Below are 25,787 nucleotides of genomic sequence, written 5' to 3' on the forward strand. Positions count from 1 at the left end.
CTTTCGACTGTTACCCAGTCTTCTTCAGAACAAAGTCAATAAAATCACATGCAACATTTATATGCTGATAGCAGTGTAATAATTGAATAATTAATTATAAAAACCGCCAATTTTGTTAAAGTCACAACTACACAAACAGCACATAAGCCCTGAATGCATATATAAACAAAAACAAAAAATTATACTACAAAGGTTAAGCGGATTCTGCAGTAAATTGATGTTAATCATAAAAAACTTCCTAGTGGAATGCCAATCCTAATAATACTATAAATATTTTATAAATATTTTGTAATAATAGTTGATTTCTTGTTGGAGTTCCATATAAAAAATATATATAATAATAAATAATAAATATAAAAAAATATAAAAAAATATATAAAAATTGCCTGAGTAGCAATGTAACCACTCTATTTATACATATATACATAAAAAGTCAAAAAACTAAAAAATGAAGAAAATAATGATAGTATCATATGAACTAAAAGCTCACAAAATTTATTCCAAAGCTAAAAAAGGTTTAATGCTAATATGCTCATTGAGCCCAGGTGGTCTCGTAGCATCTGTAAAAATCTGCCATTTGCTCTCACAGAGAGACAATTTCATTTTCCAGTCCCCTCCAAAAGGGGCTGTCTCTACTTGATCTATGATAGAGAATAAGAACTTATGATCGTTACCTTTCTCCAAAATGTGTCTATATAATGCGTTTTTAGAATCCTGTTTACCTATTTTATACATATGCTCATAGATCCGTCTATTTAACTGCCTCTCTGTTTTACCTATGTAGTGCGCGTTACATAACGTGCATAATGCAAGATAGACTACCTGTTTCGATCCCTTTACGATTTTCATCTACTAATTTATAAGATGCCCCTCTTTCTAAAAGCTTCTTCATGTTGGGTGCAGTCTTATAAACTATTCGGGGTTTCGTCCCCAAAATCTCTTCCATACCCATAACCATCAAAGTGTTCCAGAATCTTTCTAAAATCTCCTTGATGATATAGGAATTTGGTGTATACATGAGTATGCATGTCCTTCCAAAAGAATCCAAGTGTTCACCCCCAACCCGCTGGTCAGTAGGGAATTGACCCAGTAGTGGTTTGTAGATGTTACCCCATCTATCTTGTACATATCTAATTGTCTCATTAACCAGCATCAGGACGGCACACAACGGGAGTTGTATCGATTGGTTATACAGTGAATGACACCAAAACCTTGGATCTTACACACATAGAAGACGTCAACTTACTGAACGAGCAACTGGATGTCACGGAACAAGATTTCACTTTCGACTATAGCGTCTGTAAAAAACGCATGGACAGGCAGTACGGAGGGGCACGTCCTAAAACCCAGAGGGATGTAAGAAATAGAGCTCCGAAAGCATCGGACAAAACAGGTACTATTTTTTACAATCATGAGCGTAACTGTAGGAGCCCCAATAGAATGAAATCTCGTGAATTCAAAGACTCTGTGCACAATACCAGCGTCAGGCATCTAATGGACAATATAAGTGAATGTGATAATGTTTTTGAACAATTTGTAAGTGACAACCGAGATTACTTTGCCTGTAACAATAACCAATTGAAGGATCAAGATTATACTAATGGAAGTAGCCATTTTTCTTTAAAGGAGTATATATTAGATTACGGCAAAAAATTAACTAATTACAAAAACATCAAAGTGGATAGTAGTTATTTATCCAATTGTTTGAAATTGAATATGGTACCAAAAGGCCTTCGGTTTTTTAAACTACCCTTAGGAATAAGTTATTCTACAGGGGTTAAGAATGAATTCAATGGTCTGTTTGACAGATGTGGTTTTGAATTTATGAAGTTACTTATCAAACATCAAGATGAAAAACTGAGTTTATTATCTGAAGAGTTAGAGCGTATGAACCAACTTATCATTCATCACTTAGATTATGCAAGTTTTAAGGACTTGTATTTGAAACAATTCAATTTAGTTGATAAAAATGTTCACAATACAGTCAGCAGAAAAAATAGGAAAATGCAGCGAGACACTGAGGCATACAATAATAATATGGCTTACATCTGGCCTAGTAATAGAGGGATAGAGGGCCGAAAGCAACAGCACATCAGAAGGAAGGAATCCAAACACCTAGATAGGGAAGAAAATTTTCAGGGGGGAAGATACTTCCCAGCATGGAAGGTTCAAAAGCAGTGGCACAAAACATAAAACAGGATGATTCCATCCCTTCTGATAGATCTTCCTTGACTACGGAACAGCCACTGACCATGACAAACATGTTTAATTGCCCCGGTATTGACCCAAATGATTTGAGTTTGAATTTGTCCAATGAACAAGGAAATACTACATTGCCTAGGATCATTACAAGTGAAGGCTTCAAGGTTTACAACTATTCCAATATGGAGATTGACCACACTTGTGCTAAACTTTTGGGGAAAGGTATGAAATACATCCCCATGAAAAAATGGGGTATCATAGACACCATTAAAGAGGTAAAGAAATATTGTAGGAAGTTAAATTTGGCGTTAACTTTTGATAAGACAAAGGATGGAGCAACAGGGACTACAGGTACAACAGGTACACACCTAAAGAAAAAAAGTACCTTCATACCACCACCTGATAGAGGCCAGAGCTGTAACCAAATATATAAAGTACTCTCAGAGATTAACTTATTCTCTAAAAGACCAGCCACAAAAAAAAGTTTAAATATATTTAATAATAAATAAGAAAAGAACGTGAAAATGCTAAATATCTATTTACAGTAAACAACAGAGTTTCAATTGCAGGAAATTTTAAAATAACACAGATGAACAGATTCACGCAGATAGAGAAAAATAGTGCTTAACTAATCATGCTATGCTTTCTTAACTTGATCTAAAGAATTAATATTCCATGTTTCACTTACTAGAGCATGGCAAAATGAAGTAGGTGAGGGGTCCTTCTCTGTCAGGTTCCAAAAGCAGACTGCAATGAGACTTCATTTAATATTAAGCATCATTTTTGTCCTAGATTACAGAATGACATCACATACATCTGGTCATCTGAATTCTGGTTCCCATGCTACCCCCCTCCCCTGGCTAGAACCTGCCAGCATTTAGCACATATATGTCAATAATACACACACACACACACACACACACACACACACACACAAACACACACACACACACACACACACACACACACACACACACACACACACACACACACACACACAGCCTTGCTAAAATCTGCTGCACTTCCTGGAAGTCATAAAACAATTTCAAACCTCTAACCTTCCAGAGTAGTAATTAGTTCAACCCAAAGACAATACAGAAAGCTTCCTAGTACAGAAGTTTTGTCTCTGGCTGCATTGAGAACTGTACGATACAATCTTTATGGCCTAAGCCAGGTAATTTAATTTCAATCAATTTTCAAAGTTAGGTGGATTGAGGTTAAAATCTTCTCTTCCAGTATCGTTAAAATCTTCTCTTCCAGTATCCTATGTTAAAACATATACATTTAAACAGTTACAATATTATAGGTATATTTATTTTTCTCATTTAACAGTTACAATATTGCAGGTATATTTCTTTTTCTGTCCAGCAGGTCACACTGCTAGTACATTTTTAACACAAGCAACTTTACAAATACATTTTTCAACACAAGCATCTGTGCAAATCAGTTTGATATACACATGATATATAATTCTTTACAAAATTCTAGCTAGCTGGGCTGGCATATGTTAGTTAGACATCCACTGGCCTACTTCCCCTGGCATAGCTGGCTGGCAATACCTCACATCATTACACCTACAAATAAAAATATAGTTATGAATTCAATGAATGATTGCAACAAAGTAAGGTGATAAAAAAAGTAGAAAACGTCATGCTGTAATCTAAATTTTAGTAACCTTGCCATCAGAAAATACTTGTGTTTATGTCATACTATTTCCATAACATTGACTGTCACTGACATAAAACCTTTAGGTCTATAAATTACAAATTTTTTTCTTAGAAAACAGAGTAATGAATGAGATCATAGCGATTATAAGGAGAAATAAGTTAATAAGGTAAGAAACAGAATACTTCCAAACAGCATATAATTTATTAACATCACTGTATATTTGCCTGCCAATGGAATATTATGTTTGTTCAGCATATCAGGGAAGAAAGAATTGTTAGACCTGATCCAGTTCACTGAGTTAGGTGACTAACACAATGGCGAAATGGTTAAGATATTTACTACAGAGTTATAGGGGCTAGAGATTGTTCCTGCATTCTGATCACTGTCTGCGCTGATTTTGAATGATCTAACAATGACTTTATGGGATTTTTCTGGGTACTTCAGCTTCTGCCTAAAACATGCTGGATATTACATTACCCTAAAACATATATATATATATATATATATATATATATATATATATATATATACATCTATATATACATATATATATATATATATATATATATATATACATATATATATATCTATATATCTATATATATATATATATATATATATATATATATATGTAAAGTTGCAGTATCCGTGTCATTTCTACATTCCCTATGATGCAATGATCTCAGAGTTGGTATATTTAAACAGTGGGCTGTGAAGGGGTACATTTCCCACACAGGAAACCTGGACCCCCCAGAAACATTTAACTTATTTATACTTGTAAATGCTGTTCACATTTGCATGGTATCACTCCTTTGTGATTACATTTATGCTTGGCACTTACAAACAAGTCAATAGATTGTTGCGAAGACTGAATTTACTCTTTTTGCTATATCTCGGGTCAAAGTTGAAAATCCTGTAGCATGGCTAGCTCACTTGCCTTGTTAACAAGTAAAATAAATTAAATTGAGCATTATATTGTATGTATGATCTACATTTCTCCCTTGCCAGAATATTTTTTTTATCACACACAACTGGCATCTTTATTTTACTAGTAAATCTTCAAATAAATTCGATAATAACTGTAGACGAGATTTTTGGTTGTTTGAATAAAGTATCACAGACAATAAATGCCTGAAGTATTAACTATTAATGGAAAATTACAATGGGGGGGGGTTCTTAAGGTTTAGTACTAGACCCATTATTGTTGAACATTTTCTTTGCTGATCACTTTCAGGAAGTTAAATTAATTTCTCTGTCAGAATCAGTTTTTGGTGCTTCACGTGTTTTAGACAAGTGTTTGCAGTAATGATACGAAAACGTGTGCATTTGTCTAAATGTGCTTTGAATCAGAAATAATTCTGGTAGTAGAAATAATTTAGGTAGTTACTCACCAGGTGTGCATATCATAACTGAAACTACTTGATGCAGTGGACTGATGACTAATGTTAATAGTACGGTAGTCTTTAACATAAGGATAGCTTGCATTGGAAGGCAGGGATTTATCATAATTTATACGGTACTTAACAAACTGATAAAAAAGACCTCTTTCTCTACTCCTTCCTATATATAAAGCACTGATGAGGCTATTTGTACCATGCAATGTTATTTTCTGTTCATACTGTTAAAATATTTTAAGTACATAGTGGGAATACATAGATTTTACTTTAGATAACTATCTGTGATACACAACCCCATATATGAAGGAAGAATTTATTATTTTTTTCCTAGTCTTTTAAAGATCAGAGGCAATATTTAGTTTTCCTTTATGACATTTGGAGATCCTTTTTTAATTGCCTTGATCTACCTAGTTACAACTACTACAGAATGAACTGGCACACCACCTAAGCACCATGTTCAATCATCACCTCACCTCAGGCTTTGTGCCCACTGAATGGCACACGGAAATGATTATCCCACTCCACAAAGGGGGAGCCACCACAGACCCTGGGAACTACCAGCCCATTAGCCTAATGAGCCTGATCTGCAAGGCCATGGAATGTATCATCATGGAACTTATAAACAAAGACATTTGTAATCTCCAAACTCTAGACCACACCCAGTTTGGGTTTGTAAAAGGAAGATCATGTCTCCTAAACCTGATAGACCTCTTTGAAGCAGTCACCAAAGCTGTAGACGTGGGTAAGGTGGTTCACACAGCCTATCTAGAGCTCACCAAGGCTTTTGACACCATCCCCCACTCTGGAATTATAGATAAACTCACTAAACTAGGTATAAATCCCTATGTCACAAGATAGGTTGCCAACTGGCTCACTGACAGAATACACACTGTGAAAGTAGAAGACTCCAAATCCGACTTCAGACCAGTGACAAGTGGAGTACCACAAGGTTCAGTCCTGGGTCCTCTCCTGTATGGTATCTACTTTTCTGAAATACAGGCTAATACAGAAGGTCTTTGGCTAATAAAGTTCATAGATGACTGCAAACTAGGAGCCATAAACGAAACTCCTAATGATGTGGACATCCTACAAAAGGGCCTCACTGAGACAGATGCATGGTGTCAAAGAAATGGCCTCAAGCTCAATGACAAAAAGTGCATTGTCATCCCCTTTAGTAAAAATTCTGTACCCATGAGCTACCACATAGGTGGTAGTCTACTTAACACCAAAAGTGTGATAAGAGACCTTGGGACACAGGTGAACAGTAGTCTCTCCTTTGATAATCACATCACCACAGTAGTCAGGAAATCTTTCTATGTGGCACACTTCATCACAAAAGGTTTCATATCCACAAAAAAAGAGGTCATTGTTCCCCTCTACTTGTCACTCATTAGACCCATTATAGAGTACAACGCCCCTTTTGGTATGTACCTCACAAGACATCTACAACAACTGGAAAAGCCACAGAAATGCCTCACAAAGAGATTACCCATCTCAAACAGATGTCCTATGCAGACTGTCACAAAAAACTCCAGCTTTACTCCATTGCATATCGCCTACTCAATACAAAGCTATGTCAAACCCAGAGCTGTTGGACATGCTCCACTTAAAGAAATCCCAATCCCTCCAAGCTAGCACGCTCTAGGGACCTAAACCTTGTCACCACAATAAACAGTACATGCTGGAGGGATATATTCCTATTCCAAGGACTTCCCATACTCTTGAACAAACTACCTACCTATATCAAACAAAGCTCCTCATTAGCACTCTTCAAGAGAAATCTTGATGACTGGATGGGAAATAGGTAATTCACCCCAGGGATCATCTCTGTGGCTCTGCTGACAGGGGCACAGGAAAATAATTTTCTTGGGTGGCGAAAGCCAAGGTACCTTTTTGGCTAGACTTATATAGGCCCTAGGGCCAATAGCCTAGTACCTACATATGAACCTGACAGCAATTAATTTTATCAGAAACTGCAGTAAAGAAAAGAAAACACTATACATATATATATATATATATATATATATATATATATATATATATATATATATGTATCTATATATGTATAAATAAATAAATATATATATATATATATATATATATATATATAGCTATATAGAGATATAGAATATGTAGATACATAAAATATAAATATATATATATATATATATATATATATATATATGTATAGCTATATATAGAGATAGAATATATATATATATATATATATATATATATATATATATATATATACATGTGTGTGTGTGTGTGTGTGTGTATACGTGTGTGTGTGTGTGTGTGTGTGTGTGTGTGTGTGTGTGTGTGTGTGTGTGTGTGTGTGTGCATGTGTCATTCTTATAAATTATGTACTTGAAATACTTTGGGATAATGTATGATCATATGTAAGGGCCTGGAATTTCAATTAGCATTAGATTCATATGCAGGTGAAATGAAGGTTAGACTTGTAGCTTTGGCGTGTGAATCATGCGCAGTGGTAAAGATTCATAAGCTTAACATCCATGAGTGAGTATGAACATGTGATGTGCTAAAACTCCTATTTATGCATGATTCATATCTGGTAAACTGTATTTCAACAGTGTTTCTCTTATTTGTTTAAAATGCGGATCTAAAAGATACAGCAATTGATGCCTAAGTATAAATAAATTATTGTTTTTCTAATTGTTGCAAGATTAGAAAAGAATATCCTGATATGAATGTAAGCTATTATTTCCATACATTATCACTTTCAGAGCTGGTAGATAAATTGTTGATAGTATGCTTCTTTGTTTTCAGTTCTTCCCATATGGAGATGCTTCAAAGTTTGCACAGCATGCCTTTCGAACATTTGACAAAAACGGAGATGGGACCATTGACTTTCGAGAATTTATCTGTGCCCTATCCATTACTTCAAGGGGTAGCTTTGATCAGAAGCTAAGCTGGGCTTTCAACATGTATGACCTAGATGGAGATGGGAAGATCAGTCGGATGGAGATGCTTGAAATTATTGAGGTAAGTTATACAAGAGGTGATTAAAATCACGATGATTGGGGTGATCCTGATAATGGCTATTATAGATCATTTTTGGATGTTGTTTGAAGTGGGTGATTCTGTGTATGTAAAGAAAATATGATTTCATACATAAGGATGGACATAAAATGTGTTTACTTCAGTATTAGACATAATAATCTGGTTGTACAGGACATAATGAGGCTAGCTTAAGACAAAGGTCATTTATTTGTTTAGAACCAATAGTGGTTTTAAAAGCAGCTTCCAATAAACTCTGAACAGAAGGAATATTTTCTTTTCTTTTGTTAGATGATTCCTGACCTTGTATTAGCAATAACAGTGAAAACAAGCTTATGCTGTACAGTTGTCAATGTGCCTAGCCTCGCAGTTTTAACTTGAACACCTGCTGTGTGATCATACTAAATGAGAAATGGTTAAACGTTAGCTTCAGTCACCTATGCTGTTATATACTCTTAGCCACTGTCTATGAATTTACAGTACAGAGACATGATATTGAGTAACAGACTCTTATTATTCAATTCTAAATCTATGAGATGCTTCACACACTGAGCGTTATTATATCTCATAGAACATGATTCGTTAGTTCATTATTTAGATTGATGAAACTTTACTTGAGCACTTACCACTTGTTTCTTTCTAATTGTTAGATTATTGACTTTTGTCCCACATTAACTGAACTATTGCCACGGCTTGACTTCTGCTTGGAGTGATTGATAGAGCAATGGGATGCTAAAACAATTAAATTGTGGACTTGCTTCTTTAGTGAATATGTGCGAATGTACACTTTTACATGCATTCATAAATTTACAAAGACACAGACACAGAGACACACAAACATTCAATATTTTTCCTCTCTCTCTCACATACATGCCCCCCCCAAAAAAAAAAAAAATATATATATATATATATATATATATATATATATATATATATATATATATATATAAACTCCACCAAACACTTCAGTTGAATTCCAAGCCCAAAGGAGGTCTCCTCAATAATGAAGCTCAGTTAAAATATCAGTAGTTTATTTTAACAGCATAAAAAACTGACTTCACACAATATAAAATTGGACTTAACGCTTTCATTTCCTACCACGGAAACATCATCAGAGTCATTTTCAAAGTTCCCGCACTTACTTTAAATAGACCCACCACCTAATTAATTAATCAATCAATTCATTCCTAGTTAAAGGAATACAACTACCTAAAACTATAACTCTTATATTCTATAGATAAAGAAACTCTCTTGCCACTTTTTATATACATTAAAAACATAATTATATGATCACAAAAATTGTACTATTTCACTTATTTAAAAAAATATATATATATAATTAAACACATATTGCACTTATAAGCAGTAGTTAATATATAAATACAAAAATTAATTTGTTAATCCAATAATTTTCATATTGTACTAAAATTCATTCCATACTTTAACCATTAATACATATATTTAATATTTATTGGCTCTAATTTTAAGTGCCGGCATAAGTGAAATGTGGTCATTTAAATCCGGTGGGTTGCAAACATCTAACTGTAATTGCCAAATAAGTTCCCTTAACTCCAGTTGCTTTTCCCAATCACCACCTCTTTCACTTCTTAAAACCTGTTCAATAACCCAAAATTTAAAATCTGCTCGTGGGCAAACTACAGTGTGTCTGTAAAGTGCATTGGTTTCTCTTCTCCTATTAATATAATATCTGTGCTCATATATCCTTTGTTTCAAACTCCTCTCCCACATAATATGGCCACATATGCATTTAGCCAAATACACTATTCCCTTTGACTGACAATTATAGTAATCCTTAGGGTAGAATGTCATGTTAATACGCTCTATATCTAAACCCCCTTGATTATACACAAATGGACATTGTGGACATCTACCGCACTTGTATGTACCAACCTTACTTTTGGTTCTTACTACTTGTTCCCTCTCAAATATTTCCTTCAGGTTCCTATTTTTCTTATACCCAAATGTTAACCTCTTAGAAAATATTTTGCTACTATTGGGCATAGATGAAAATAAAGTCCAATTTCTGTATATTATATTCTTGATACACTTAGTATCTTGGCTGTACATCAATATCATATATACATCTCCTACCTCCATCATTTCATCTAGCGCACTTACCTCTGTTTGTGTACAGTTACTATTACCTTGCCCACTTAATATTAATGGTATATATATTTCTCTTTCCATCCTTTCAGGACTTCATGCTTAATTTTCACTATAGTTTCTAGAGGATAGTCCCTTTCTTGAAAAAGGTTCTGTATGTAATCCAACTCTCTCCTCATATCTTCCTCCTCTGATGTCATACATATCGCCCTAATCATCTGACCTTTTATTATATTTTGTTTCTGATTAATAGAGTGATTACTACTATAATGTAAATATGAATTGGGGAAAACTCCTTCCTGTATAATTTTGACTTACATTTTTTTATTTTCGTTGTCCTTCAGGTTAGTAACATCCAAAAAGTTCACTTTGTCTTCCCATATTTCATGTGTAAATTCTAAAAATTCAGTTGTTTGGCCAATATACTTCACAAAATTAACTATTTCATATCTTGGTCCCTTCCCAACAAAGCATATATCATCCAAAAATCTAAAATATGCTTTTATATACTGCTTGTATCCAGAATCCAGTATAAAATGTTTCTCCCAATATAATAATACTATATTAGCCACTATAGGTGCACAGGCTGCCCCATTGGTATACCATCAATCTGAAGGTATAACTCTCCTTGGAAATATATATAGCTGTTTTTCATAACTAACTCCTCGCTCTCTAGTACTAAATTAAAGTCTCTACCGTTCAAAAATCCAAATTCTATCTTCATTTCTTCCAACCATTTAAGGCCTAACTCGTGTGGAATTACAGAGAACAAATCTTTAACATCCACTGTTATGAACTCATATTCCACATCAAACTCTAATTTACCCATTTTTGTTAAAAAATCCCATGAATCCACTAATATGTGTGGATAAAAGTTTTGATATGGTTTTAATTTCCTATCCACAAATATAGCCAAAGGCTCAATTTTGGACCCACCTGATGAGACAGTAGGTCTTATAGGTGGGTCCATGGGATTCTTGTGGGTCTTCGGTATTCCAAATATACTAGAAATAAATGGTTTTTGCACACTCAAAAATTCATGTAGTGTGTTATCTATAGCCCCTTGTATAAAGTTGTCCTCCAAAATCAAATCTATTTTACGGTAGGCTATATTCATTTCATTTCTTGATACTTTACTGTATCTACCTTCCACATTCAGGACTCTAAGCATCTTTCCTATATATTCCCAGTTCTGCATAATCACTACCCCTCCCCCCCTTGTCTGGTTTCATAAATCTAGTGCAATATGTGATTAATTATATATATGTTTTTTAAAAATAAGTGAAATAGTACAATTTTTGTGATCATATAATTATGTTTTTAATGTATATAAAAAGTAGCAAGAGAGTTTATCTATAGAATATAAGAGTTATAGTTTTAGGTAGTTGTATTCCTTTAACTAGGAATGAACTGATTGACTGATTAATTAATTAGGTGGTGGGTCTATTTAAAGTAAGGGTGGGAACTTTGATGATTGATGATGTTTCCATGGTAGGAAATGAAAGCGCTAAGTCCATTTTTATATTGTGTGAAGTCAGTTTGTTTTTTATGCTGTTAAAATAAACTACTGATATTTTAACTGAACTTCATTATTGAGGAGAACTGCTTTGGGCTTGGAATTCAAAAAGTGTTTGGTGGAGTTATTGGTTTGGTTTTGGGTTACTTCAGTCGTTCCATTGGATTATTGGATACATATATATATATATATATATATATATATATATAAACTAAAGAGAGAGAGGTGTGTGTGTGTGTATGTGTGTGTGTATATATATATATATATATATATATATATATATATATATATATATATATATATATATATATATATATATATATATATATATATATATATATATATATATATATATATATATCAATAGATATAGCTGAAATATATATATATATATATATATATATATATATATATATATATATATATATATATATGAGTTCCATGCATTTAGTAGAAAGTTCATTTGGTCAATGAGTGCTTGAGGTAGTGAATTAAATTGAATGTATGCATACCAGAGTGGTCAAAATGTGTTATTGACAAAGGTGAGTGGAGTCTGGAGTGTTTGTGCATGTATCTGAGAGTCTGAGTTAGGGTCAGGCATAAGTGTTGCATTTTTTTGTGGTAGTGTATATATTTTTGGGTTAGGGTTAGGGTTAGATTACGGAATAGATGTAAAGTTTTTTACATGCATGCGTGTGTGTGTCTGAGTGTAACTTGTGTGGTGGCAGTCTTAATGGAAGTTTTATTTAAAAGTAAGGTGTAGGGTTAGGGTTGGGGAGGAGGCAATGCTATGGTGCTAACCTTAATGTGCCCCTTCTTACAATCCTAACCCTACACCTTTCCTAAAAGACAATATCCCATAAAACTCCCACTATTCAGATGAATTTGAGCCGAGTCTTATGGGGGGGTGGGGGTGAAGATCAAGAAAGGAAATAGTTTTCCTTTTCTTGATCTTTTATAGGTCAATCTTTTCAGTGTTCTGAATTCTATATGTTCAGATATCTTAATGCCTGTATATTTATTTAACATTAAGAAGGTTTGATCATTCAGAGTTCAGCCATAGGATCATAGGATCATAGGAGATTACTAGGCTAGTGACCCAGAGATCATTTTAAGCCTAGTTATTTTAATCCAATGCAATACCGTAGAGGTACTAGTGAATAAACAAGATTGTATTTACTGATGACTGCTCATGTTCAGGGAGTTTGTGGGTGCTATCCTTGGTAAGCATTTACAGTGCCCCATCCACTCATCCAGGTTCCTCTTGAACAGTGTCATACAGCCTTTTTTTAGAAAAGTCATGAAAAGGTCATGCTGCTAAACGCTAGGGGTCTAAACATGAAACTGCACTCATTGCAAGCATTCTTAACCTTGGAAGATGCTGACATTTGTGCAGTCCCAGAAACCTAGTTCAAAGCTGTGGAGATCACCCAAGCCTTAATTGGTTTCTCATTCTATCATGCATTCATACCCCAAACTGTGGGCAATAAAGCCAAACAAGGTGGAGTTTCAATATATATATTAAAGACACACACACCTCCAGGATGGTCAAACGGTATGACAGACAGGAGACACTCCAGGTGCAGTTAACCATTGACAAGATCCCTATTCAAATCATAGCTAGATACAGGCTCCCAAATTTGACGCAATGTCCACTCCACCTACCTGGACCTCTTCAAATCCATCAAGATGTAACCCTTTACCCTGATCCTGGGTGACTTTAACTGCCCAACCATAGACTGGAAAAAACACTCATACCAGAACACAAATGCCCAGAGATTCCTTGATTTTATCAATGCAAATGCCTTGGAACAGCTAGTCGATACCCCCACAAGAGGTGATAATATCTTGGACTTGGTATTAACTAACATGAGTAACCACTGCAGCACCCCTACAATGTCATCCTCCCTGGTATGATCCAACCATAAAGAGGTCACTTTCGAAGACACCATCTTCCCTGACCCACCCCCTATCTAGGGTCAAACAAAAAAAACTTCTCCAAAGCTGATTACAACCTCCTGAGGGGTGGTATAAACTGCTTCACAGCCTCCTCCCCCACTGTAGGAACTGGCACCAATGTCCAAATCTTCACCGAAGTACAATACGAGCATTTATATCGATGAATGGAATCAAGAATACCTGACAGGACAAAATCATCTTCCGCAGGGAAGAGTCAACCTGTCTGCAATCTCAAAGGAAGCACCCAGATCTGTTCAGAGCTGATGGTCAAGGACACCACATACACAAATGCTGTAGATATAGCCAACCTACTGGCTGACAGGTTTAGTGAAAACTTCACCCCTCTGTCCCCCCATCAGTAAATCAGGACATCCCCAGTACCTGCCCCCCCCTTATATCTATGGAACAGGTCATCACTCAAAGGCAAAAAATACAGCCTCCATGGGATCCAATAACATCCCAGGCTGCATCCTACATGAACTCAGGCATGAACTTGCAGCACCATGAGGCACCCTATTCAACCAAAGCCTGAGCTTCATCCCAGCCAAATGGAAGACAGCCACTGTCATCCCTTTACACAAAGGTGGAGCATCAACTGATATGGGAAATTATAGACCCATCAGCCTAACTAGCCTGATCTGCAAGTCCATGGAATTGATTATCATGGACGTCATTAATAGGGACATTGGGAACCTCCAAACCCTTGACCCCACACAGTTTGGCTTTGTCAAGGGGAGGTCATGTCTGTTAAATCTGGTCGACTTCTTTGAGACAGTCACCAAAGTCATGGACGAGTGGAAGATGGTGCACACCGTCTACCTTGACCTGGCCATGCAATTGACACTATTCCCCACTCGGGCATAATAGATAAAATCTCTCAACTAGGCATCAAGCCATATGTTACCAGATGGGTAGCAAACTGGCTCACTGATAGAAGTCATCTAATCAAAATAGGGGTAGTCACCCCAATCAGTAGACCTGTAACAAGCGGCATACCCAAGGAATCGGTCTTGGGGGCTCTGTTATTTGGGATATACTTCTCTGAGGTGCATGCCAAAACCGATGGGCTATGGCTGACCAAGTTTGCAGATGACTGCAAGCTGGGTATGGTCATCAATTCCCCAAGTGATGTGGACGTCCTCCAAGAGGGTTTCACTAAAACAAATGACTGGTACCAGAAACATGGCCTCAAGCTGAATGTCAAAAAATGCATCATCATCATCCCCTTTGGGGAGAGTGACATCCCCATATATTATCACATTAATAACAATGTCCTAAGTACGCAATCAGTCATGATAGATTTGGGCACCCAGGTTGATAGCAACCTGACTTTAGACCACGGAAAGCTTTTTACATGGCCCACCTCATAAGTAAGGTTATCTAATCCAGGGACAAGGAGGTCATAAAATCCCTGTATTGTTCCCTTATAAGGCCAATTATTGAGTACAATGCCCCCTTCAGCATGTACCTCACAAAGCACATGCAGCAGCTGGAGAGACCACAGAGGCTCCTCACCAGGAGACTCAGGGCCTCAAACATCTACCCTACACAGATAGGCTAAAAGCCTTGTCCCGCTATTCGGTTTCATACAGACTTCTCAGAAATGACCTCTATCTGGCATACATAGCAATCTCATACCCTACCTTAATGGGACTGCAGCATGTCCACAAGTCAAGCTCCACTGGAGTAACCCACATGTGCGATCGCAACCTGGTCTGTGACATGAATAGGACTTGTTGACAGGGCATATTTGTGTCTTAGAGAATCCACCATCTGTGGAATAGACTCCCTCTCCATGTCAGTCAGAGTACCTCATTATCCCTTTTTCAGTGCAACCTGAATAACTGGATGGTAAAAAGAAAATACACCCCTGGGATTCCACCTATGTCCCTGCTGGACAGGGGCTTTGGGTGCTGATTTGTCTAAACATCAGCTAATCTCTTAACTAGGCTTATAAGCGCTTAAGGGTCAATAGCCTAGTAACTTCCCTTGATCCTATGATCCTATGATAGAAGTACTCTGTTTCACAAGAATTCGTAGACTATTCCAAAGAAGTGTCAGTCACTGAGAGATACATCTGTCTCTCCAGCATGTCCTATTTAAGTTACAGGTCATATTTAAGTCTCTGGAATGGGAAGCCCTAGACCCATTTGATTTGCGGATATGCAGTAAGTTCATTAGGTTTGGGTCTTGGGTTGCTCTGTAGGCCAGGCAAAAGTCTCCCCTAAGAAGTCAAGAATATAGTGACAGGGATTTAATCGGTCCGTGTAAGGCACATGCTGGAGACCCTTGATCTTCTCTGTCTGAAACCTCTGAGGTCTCTCTAATTTCTGCAGATGCTTAGTATGGTACATACTGAATGGGGAGTTATATTCAATTATGGGCCAGATAACTGTCAAGTACAGGTGAGTTATAACTTCTTTTGTTCTGGAGGCACTGCCTTTACTAATCAAGTGAGCTATCTTGAAAGCTTTCCTTACAATGGTAGATATGTGGTGGTCGAAGTTAAAGTCATGGTCACCTTGTAATCTCAGCTCCCTTACCACTTCATGGGTACTTAGGGTATTGTTATTGATTTGATAGTGTGAAGGGACATTGTTTGTGCTGAAGGGAATGATGATGCATTTCTTGTATTCGGTTTGAGACCATTACTAATACATCATTGGTCTGAGTACACTGACATAATTTGGGGATTCAGTGATTGCACCTAGTTTACAGTTGTCTGTAAACTTGGTTAGCCACACCCCTTTAGTCTTGACTTGAACTTCTGAGAAGTATAACTCAAACAGTAGGAGGCCCAGCATTGACCCCTGTGGCACTCCGCTGATAACAGGTCTGGTGGTTGATGTGGAGTCACCCACTTTGATAGTGTGCATCTGGTTTGTGAGCCAGTTGGCAACCTATCTTACAATATTCAGTTTGCTAAGTTCATCGGTAATGCCTAAATGTGGGATTGTGTCGAAAGCCTTTGCCAAGTCGAGGTATGCTGTGTGCACAGATTTGCCCACATCAATGGCCTTGGTCACATTTTCAAAGAAATCCACAAGATTTAAAAGGCAGGATCTGACCTTCACGAAGCTGAATTGGGTATGGTCCAGGGTTTGGAGGTCACGTATGTCTTTATTTATGATGTCCATAATGATACAATCCATGACCTTACAGATGAGGCTGGTCAGGCTTATGGGCCTGTAATTCCCCAGATCTGTTGCTAGGCCACCTTTGTGGAGGAGAATAACTGTAGCTGTTCTCCATTCTGCAGAAACAAACCCTGTGTTTTATATTGGAAACTCCTGAGGTATATAGATTGAACAACAGGAGCATATCGATTCATGGGCATTTTAATTGTTGCAGTTCCAATGTGGTTTATTTGGCTAAGTGTATCCAGTGTCCAACTTTTTATATTGGGAAAACTAGTAGACAGCTCAAAAACAGAATGGCTGAACATTTGTTGGATATTAAGCATGATAAACCCACTAATGCTCTTAGTAGACATATTCATGATCATAAAGATCATAAGTTTAAGTTTTTAGTTATTCAACAGATAGTGAAAGATGTACAAGGAAAAACCTTAGATATTCACTTGGATATTTGTGAGCTTAAGTGGCAGCTGCAATTGAATGCAACCAAATATCCAGGAATTAATGAAATGACAGCTATTTCATGTATTTTAAAATTGAAAAACATTTTAGGTTAAATGTTGGCTTTATTCATCAACTAGTTATTATATAATTTATTGGGATATATGCTATTTTTTATCAGACAATGCATTTCCAGTATATTATAATATATATATTTATTTGTGTGTTTTTAAACTTTGTGTGAATACTTAATTGACTATTAAACATGCTAAATGTGTTCTTATAAATAGGCTGGGTGGGATAACTATTCTTTGTTCTGAGGAAGTCCTTGTAAGAAGGAGGAAAGCGCTCAACATTGTGAATAAAGTGTGGATTTTTCCAGTAGTGCTGAGTCCTGGTTTGTGTGTAAACCCTGTGGTTAGGCTATGATTAAAAAGGGTACTTAGTGGTGATGCTAGTTCATGTTTTAACCTGTTTAGAAGACAGCCTGGGGTGTCATCTGGTCCCATAGCGGCCATGTTCTTTGCCTTGGACAGAGTTTTGAGGACCTGCTCTTCAGATATGTAAGGAGAGGGGAGTTTGGGTGAGGGTTTTCTGTAAGTTAGAAGGGGATAAGCAAGTGAAATTTTCACCAAACGTATCCACTAGTAGGTTCACTATTGATACATATATAAATACAGGTATAGATAGATAGCTAGATATACATATTTCTCTCCCTCCCTCTCAAAATATCTACACACACACACACACACACACACACACACACACACACACACACACACACACACACACACACACACACACACACACACACACACACACACACACACATATATATATATATATATATATATATATATATATATATAGAGAGAGAGAGAGAGAGAGAGGGAGAGAAAGATCGGTATATAATGACAGCTATGCACACACACATACACACAAAGACATACACACAAGCATATATATAAACTTGATACAGAATAGGCAAGGCATAATGCAAAAAAAAAGTCAGAAAACAAAGAACAGGGTTAAAATAATAGTAAAAATATCATTCATAGATTAAACACAGCAAGATAACTATGACACAGCTACAATCACTGTAAAGTGATACTTAGGCAGAGAGCAGTGTTACTTTTCCACTGGTGTATCACCTCACAAAACACCCAGTGCATTTTTGTGTAGTACACAATGAGACAGATATGTGGGCGAGGTACAGACAGTAAAGATAAAGGTAATTGATACAAGGTCAGTTGAAAAGTACAAGCTCTGAAGATGAAAACTCTCAAACTGTAGAATGTACAACTCATGTGTGTTTGTGTGTGTGTGTGTGTGTGTGTGTGTGTGTGTGTGTGTGTGTGTGTGTGTGTGTGTGTGTGTGTGTGTGTGTGTGTGTGTGTGTGTGGGTGTGTGTGAAGTAATGAGAAGCAGAAGGGCTTACAAGTGGCCCACTACAAGTGCTCATTTGCTAGCAGCTTGTTCACTGACACTTACTTAAAAAGGCAATAGTTTTAACTCACATTAGCTCATTCTAACCTTATTAAACCATATAGCTCTACTACACCCCTAACTCTATTCCTTAAACTCCCATCCACTTCCTAAACCGAGTCCTTGCTCCCTAACCATAAAACTTCACTCGTTCTTCTCCTCCATAGGCTGAAATCCAATCCATGAACATTCCCGATACTTAAAACTCCATCCACATTCCTAACCTTAAAGTCCCCAATCTCTCCCTAAACTTACAACTCCACAGCTGTTCCCTAGCTCTTAACTCCCCAGCTGTTCCCTAGCTCTTAACTCCCCAGCTGTTCCCTAACTCTAAACTCCCCAGCTGCTCCCTTACTCTAAAGCTTCTCTCCCACTCCGTAACCCTAACCCTCCTTCCATTCCTTAAGCCTAAATTTCTTCCTGATAGCTGCCCTGATTTACACTCCCACCCATTCCTTTCCTGTGGCTTCTGCACTTACCTCACTTAGACTCAATCAACGTGTTCAGGTAAGCTGCATCGGCTGCTTGCCTAAAATTATATTTTCATTTGAGCATGAGTGGCAGCCTGTGCAAGCTACAAGATGTCCGAGTCCATAGCTTTAAGGCAGTGATTTTTGTGGGCTATAATATAACCTATGTGTAAGGATTTGTACAAAAACACAACTATGAATGAATAAGCACACAATGTGCAGCCGTACCATTTTTCTGGATTGTAATCAATGTTTCTGTATCTATATGAAAATGTTAATGCTGTTTGCTGCACTTCTGAATCTGTTTGTTGTATTTCACTTCAGTCACATGTTTTAATAATATAATTGCCATGACACTTAAAGCTAGTTAATTTTAGATGAAATAATTTTATAGCCAATCCGTGGTGGTAGAAGACAGCCGTCTATTTAGCAATACTTGGATGGACAATAGATTTACAAGTTATATATCAAATAGAAACACTTTTCAATAATATTTATTTACCTTCCACTTTTTGAGAAGTTGTTTCACAACTATATTGCATGGTTTCCTACAGCATTAGTTCTCATAGCCTCCTTAATCGTTTTAGAGAGCCTTTAAATGACATTTGTCATCTTACTAAAAGCCATGAATACTAAGAGATAAAATCAGTGAATTAAAATACAATGAGTCCTAGTATTGTTGTTTGGTAGGGCAGAGAAAATATGCTTGGTTATTAGCCTCAGGCATAGCTCACAGCTCTAACTGATTTTGGGTCCCTATTGTTTGGTCGAAAACACATTTGATCAAAACTGACATCACTAAGCACACTTCACTGAAAGCTCACTTCATTGAAAGCTCATTTGGTTGAAACTCATTTAATTGAAAGTGATATATGGCCTTTTCCCCACTGCAGTGCGATCCTGGAGTTAGACTATAAAGTAAGGGGGAGGGGGGCACAGCACTTACCACTTGTTTTGTTAAATGTTTTAAACCATAGATATGTATATTGACAAGTGCAATGATCAACTCTTTCCAGAAGACAATATGAGCTCAAACTATGTGGGGGCTACACCCCCACATCCCCCTTTATATTCTAACTCCAGGATTGCACTACAGTGGGGAAAAGGCCATATATCACTTTCGACAAAATACGTTTCAAACAAATGTGTTTTGGACCAAACTATATGGACCCCTGATTTTACACGTTTTATTTTGAGAAATGACTGGAGACATACTAAGGACATTTTAATGTGTATGTTTTTGTTTCATCTCATAGGCAATCTATAAGATGGTTGGCACTGTGCTAATGATGAGAATGAATGAGGACGGCCTGACAGCACAGCAGCGTGTTGACAAGATCTTCAGCAAAATGGACAAGGACAAGAATGACGAGATCACACTGGATGAGTTTAAGGAAGCAGCTAAAAGTGATCCATCCATTGTGCTGCTCCTACAGTGTGATATTCAGAAATAAGCAAACCACCTTAAATTAACCTCAGCAGCATCATGACGTGCAGCACACAAACACTTGCTATTTAGCCCTTGATCGGACTGCACATCTAGATAACAAAATCCACCTTTAATCAAACCTTGACTGGATGTCCCACCACGATGCATTATCTAATATTACTTAACAGTACGTGGTGCTACCTGCAGTAGGAATTAAGAGCTATTGTTGCATATCACTCATTAAGAAATTATTATAAATTCACTTCTGCCTATAAACCAGGCACACAGCATGACGAATTTGAAAATAACTGCGGCTAGGGATAAACAATTGACAGTGCTCAATATATAAATGTAATTACCTGCTAATATGATGTCCCACTGCAATATATGGTAGTGCTTGATAAAGAACAATGATAACACAGCTAGCTTCTTTGCCAAATGCTGACTGACTACTGATAAGATTATAGGCAGCCAGAAATGATTAACAAAGTAATACACTGATTTTACAGTCAGAAAAATAATATGATGCATAGTTAATTTATTTACTTTTAATTGTAATGTTCATTTCCTAGATCATAATAGCATCAGTTTCCTTAGAAACTGGCTTGTTAGGGTACCTTAACAGGTAAACCAATAAGTACGCACTGAGGCAATGAGTCATGACATGTTATTCCTTTAATAATAAATTCTTGATTCAGATGCTCACAAAGGTGAAATAAACAGATATCTGATTTAGAACTAAGCAGCCCAGATTTTCTTTTTTTCTTTATAAGGATATACTCTCTTCTAAATCAGATATCTGTTTATTTCACCTTTGTGAGCATCTGAATCAAGAATTTATTATTAAAGAAATAACATTTCATGACTCATTGCCTCGGTGCGTACTTATTGGTTTACCTGTTAAGGTACCCTAACAAGCCAGTTTCTAAGGAAACCGATGCTATTATGATCTAGGAAATGAACATTACAATTAAAAGTAAATAAATTAACTATGCATCATATTATTTTTCTCACCGTAAAATCAGTTCAGCAGTCTGGCAATCATTAGACACACAATTGCACATTATTATTCAGTTACTGAGTACATGCAGTGGCTTTTATTATTTTCTAAAGTATTACTTTTCAATTTACAGGCAAATTCAACTTATTTTTGTAGTTAACATCTCAATGAAGTCATTAAGCTTTATTATATAAAATAGTGTTACCATCTTATTACATTATGTGCTTAGTAGATCATAAATAAGAACCTGTGAATGACATGTTAAGGAAAAAAGCATGTTTAATATTCTAAAACTCATTAATCAGCCAAGGGGAAGACAGGATTTAGCATTATTGCTCTGATTTATCCATGAGGCCAAAGCCTAACTGGGTAAAGTTTGCTGGAGTGAGAAAATACTGGTTTGCCCAGAGCATAGCAGGAATTATCAGCATTATATACTGGGGATATTACTTTAAAGAGAAATTTCCTTCCTTTCCAAAGTATCTGTAATGTACAATACATCTGTTTTCTGTGGTCTTTGTGCATTAAACAATGAAGCAGAGATGTGTGTCACATACTGCATGTCTTTGTTGTATATGCTGATGCAGATACAGAACTTTGACTGGGTTATTTTGCTGCTACCCTGTGTTGAATCAGTGCAGGATCCCAGCTGTTAAGCTCCAACATAGCTTACATTATATTTTCTGAATCAGTACAATATATTTTGTGGTGCAGTCTGTCCTACAATACAGTATTTTTTATTTGTTCATTTATTTTTTTGCTATTGTTTTCACGGATTTACTGCATGGGGCATAATGAAGGCATATATGAATGAGTTTCTGTCCAAGGCTAAGTGGAGCTCTTTGCATTGGTAGCTGTAGTTTGCTGCCATTAAAAAACATTATGTTGGGCCAATGAATGGCACTAACCATTCCTTCCTGATGCCCTTACCTTGTTCCACCAGTGCCTGAGTTGTCAATTAAACAAATTTCATCTGAGTTGAGTCAGGGTACTATCCCTCTAAGTCATGAAGCCAGCACAGGATGTATTTCTGTCTGGGTTTTCAAATTGTTACCTAGGTTTCAGCTACTGCGGATGTATACCACTTTGTGCAGTACTGTACTCAATGATTCTACACTCTGGATAAGACTGTCATACGGTTTAAAACTTCATTTAGACAGTTATGATTACACCTGCAGCTGCCTGTACAAGCATCCATTTTCTACTGTTGGTTTCACACCAGATTTCTGGAAAATGCTTAGTACCAACCCTAAACATGTAAGAGACAGAACACTCTTAGATGTCCAATAATATATCTACTATCAATGCAATGCTGATAAAAATATAATGGACAACAAACACACTTCTACACTGCTTTCTGACACAAGCGCACGCATGCACACACACACAGACACGCACACACGCACACACACACACACACACACACACACACACACACACACGTACCTGCATGTAAGCTATTACATACTACAGTCATAAACACATTTGTGTTAAAACAGTAGTTTTCAGTGAATTTAAAAACATGAATTATAACAATGAAGACATATTTTAAAAAGATCTGGATGCAGATCAAATTAGCATAAGCTTATAAGAACACAAAAGCAGATGCCCAGTATTAACTTTTGACACCGTCTTCATTTGCAAAGGTATCTAGTCTCCAAACATTAATTCTGAATCAGGATCCAGAATTCCTTGTTCTATACCTTGAAATTCTGGTACAACCAAACTGAATATCATCCTAGTAAAATCTGTACCATGTTATCTGTATTAAACAAATATGGTACACTGTATCAGTATGCAATATAAAGGAAAAAAAATGTCTACAGTAATAAAGAAAAAATCAGATAGGTTGTAAACAACTAATGCCCACAAATATATAATTTTGTGGGAATGCTGTGTATAAGCTTTAAGTATTCATTTTGTGCCTATGTTGTTCACCTGTCAGTTGTGTCTTTGTGGCTATTAAACCTTGTAAAGGTATATTAATGTGCAATATGGTGGTGAACATATGTTTTCTTTAAGGGATACACAGGGACTAGTCTGTGTAACTGTTATTCTTAAAATGCCTATTGTTTGTATTTTGTCAAGTCCATAAAGATTGTGAATTTATGTATGCTGATCTTGGTCACTGGTGAACATTTTGTGTGATTAGTTCATAAATATTGTGAAACTGTTGAAAAATGCCAACAATTGTGACCTGAGTAACATATTTGTCTGTTACTGTTTGCATTGCTAGATAGTAGTTGAACACTTCTGCTGATATCAGGAATATGCTACATTTACACTCAGATTGTACTGCTATCTGTTAACAGTAGAACTGACTGACAGCAGGCATAGGCATTTCAACTACTTAGGAAAGGGAAGGGCCCATGATGTCTAGCTGTACATCCACAAATATTTAGTGCAAGCAGTCATGGAGCAAAACTGATTATCACTAACAAAGCTGCAGCTTTCCTGTTCTAAACACTGGAAGATGTTGTGTTTTAGTGATTTTAGTTTATATTTGAGTTAGGATGGAACACTATACTAAAGCTGTATGGTCCAGCCATCTAAAAATATGATCCAGCCACCTAAAAGTATCAAAATAATAGTAGTTTCAGAGAGCCTAGATGGAAAGCTGATAGAGGGGCCCACCGTGAAAGTTATGACTAGGACAGGCTCCTGCTAATATATTACTAAAGTTTAGATTCAGTTGTTAGTTGTCTGCTTTCAGTGTATTTAACTTTCAGTGTCAAAGGCATAAAGAAGTTATGAATTGACAGATTAAAATGCAAGTATTTGAAGTTAAAGGGTATGTAAATGTCAAACAAGGAAGACAAGGCCCCACATGAACATTCAAGATCTCACAGCAGGCTGGCCTACCCTCTGCAATGATGCTATTATGTTGTAAACTAACGTCTGGCCAACGTGTTACTGGCAATAATTATGATTCAGTGATTCCCCACTTAAGCAAAACAGCTCTTCTGTATAAATTGTCAAGTTTCCCTGATGCTGTATAACCTCTAAACTACTTATGTTAACTCAATGGTTCAGGAAGTGAGTCCCTGCCCAGACTGCCTACAATTTTCTGAAGAGGCATATTTTTACATTTTCTTTTCTGGCTTAACTTAAATGATCACCTGAGGCCAAATCTGGAGCAGGTTGCTAATATATACTTATATATATATGTATATATAAATATATATATATATATATATATATATATATATATATATATATATATATATATATATATATATATATATATATATATATATATATATATATATATATATATATTCTACATCTGTATTGATTCCCTAATGTAATTACAGTAAGAGATGCCCTAGGGTGGGCATGAATCATAAAATTAAGTATTTGCAAACTATACAGTATAGGTGACATTTTGGCTTAGCGTGGGTTTCCTCCGGGTGCTCCGGTTTCCTCCCACATCCCAAAGACATGTTGTAGGTGGATTGGACACTCTAAATTGGCCCTAGGTGTGAGTGTGTGCCTTCTGTCGAAGGTTGGGTGCCGGGCTGGCAACTCGACACTGTAAAACTCCACTACCAATCATGAGCAGGCAAAGTGATCTGCTGTGGCGACCACTAACTGGGAAAAGCTGAAAGAAGAAGAAGTTAGGTGTAGTACAGCTCTGCTTCATATTCTGAAATTAGATTGACGTTACTGTCTGGAATGAGCTTCCATGGGCTACTTGAGCTCTTGTATGTTTTTTCTCCAAAGTAAACACCATCAGTTTGTTGATTGTTGTGAACAGGTTTCTGTTATAGCTTTTGAGAAACTAGCCTTTTGTAGAATGTGATTTATTTGCTTAATCTCTCTCTCTCTCTGTCTATATATATATATATATATATATATATATATATATATATATATGTATATGATTTACCTTGATATGTGTAAAGTGCACATCTGCGACAGCAGATGTGCGAAAG

The 25,787-nt window shown here is 36.4% G+C and overlaps 1 protein-coding gene across 1 annotated transcript in view; it reads left to right on the forward strand.

The window, feature by feature from the left end:
• The window catches only part of LOC122813051 (visinin-like protein 1), a 683,305-nt gene extending 661,884 nt beyond the window's left edge, over window positions 1-21,421 (forward strand). The window contains exons 3-4 of the mRNA XM_044085170.1: window positions 8,061-8,276; window positions 20,680-21,421. Of these exons, the coding sequence (XP_043941105.1) occupies window positions 8,061-8,276; window positions 20,680-20,877 (414 nt within the window). The 3' untranslated portion in view covers window positions 20,878-21,421. The remainder of the gene's footprint in view (window positions 1-8,060; window positions 8,277-20,679) is intronic.
• Window positions 21,422-25,787: the final 4,366 nt, after the last annotated feature.

This window comes from Protopterus annectens, chromosome 1.part1, assembly GCF_019279795.1.
Source record: "Protopterus annectens isolate FY-2018-M chromosome 1.part1, PAN1.0, whole genome shotgun sequence".
Taxonomy (NCBI): Eukaryota; Metazoa; Chordata; order Ceratodontiformes; family Protopteridae; genus Protopterus; species Protopterus annectens.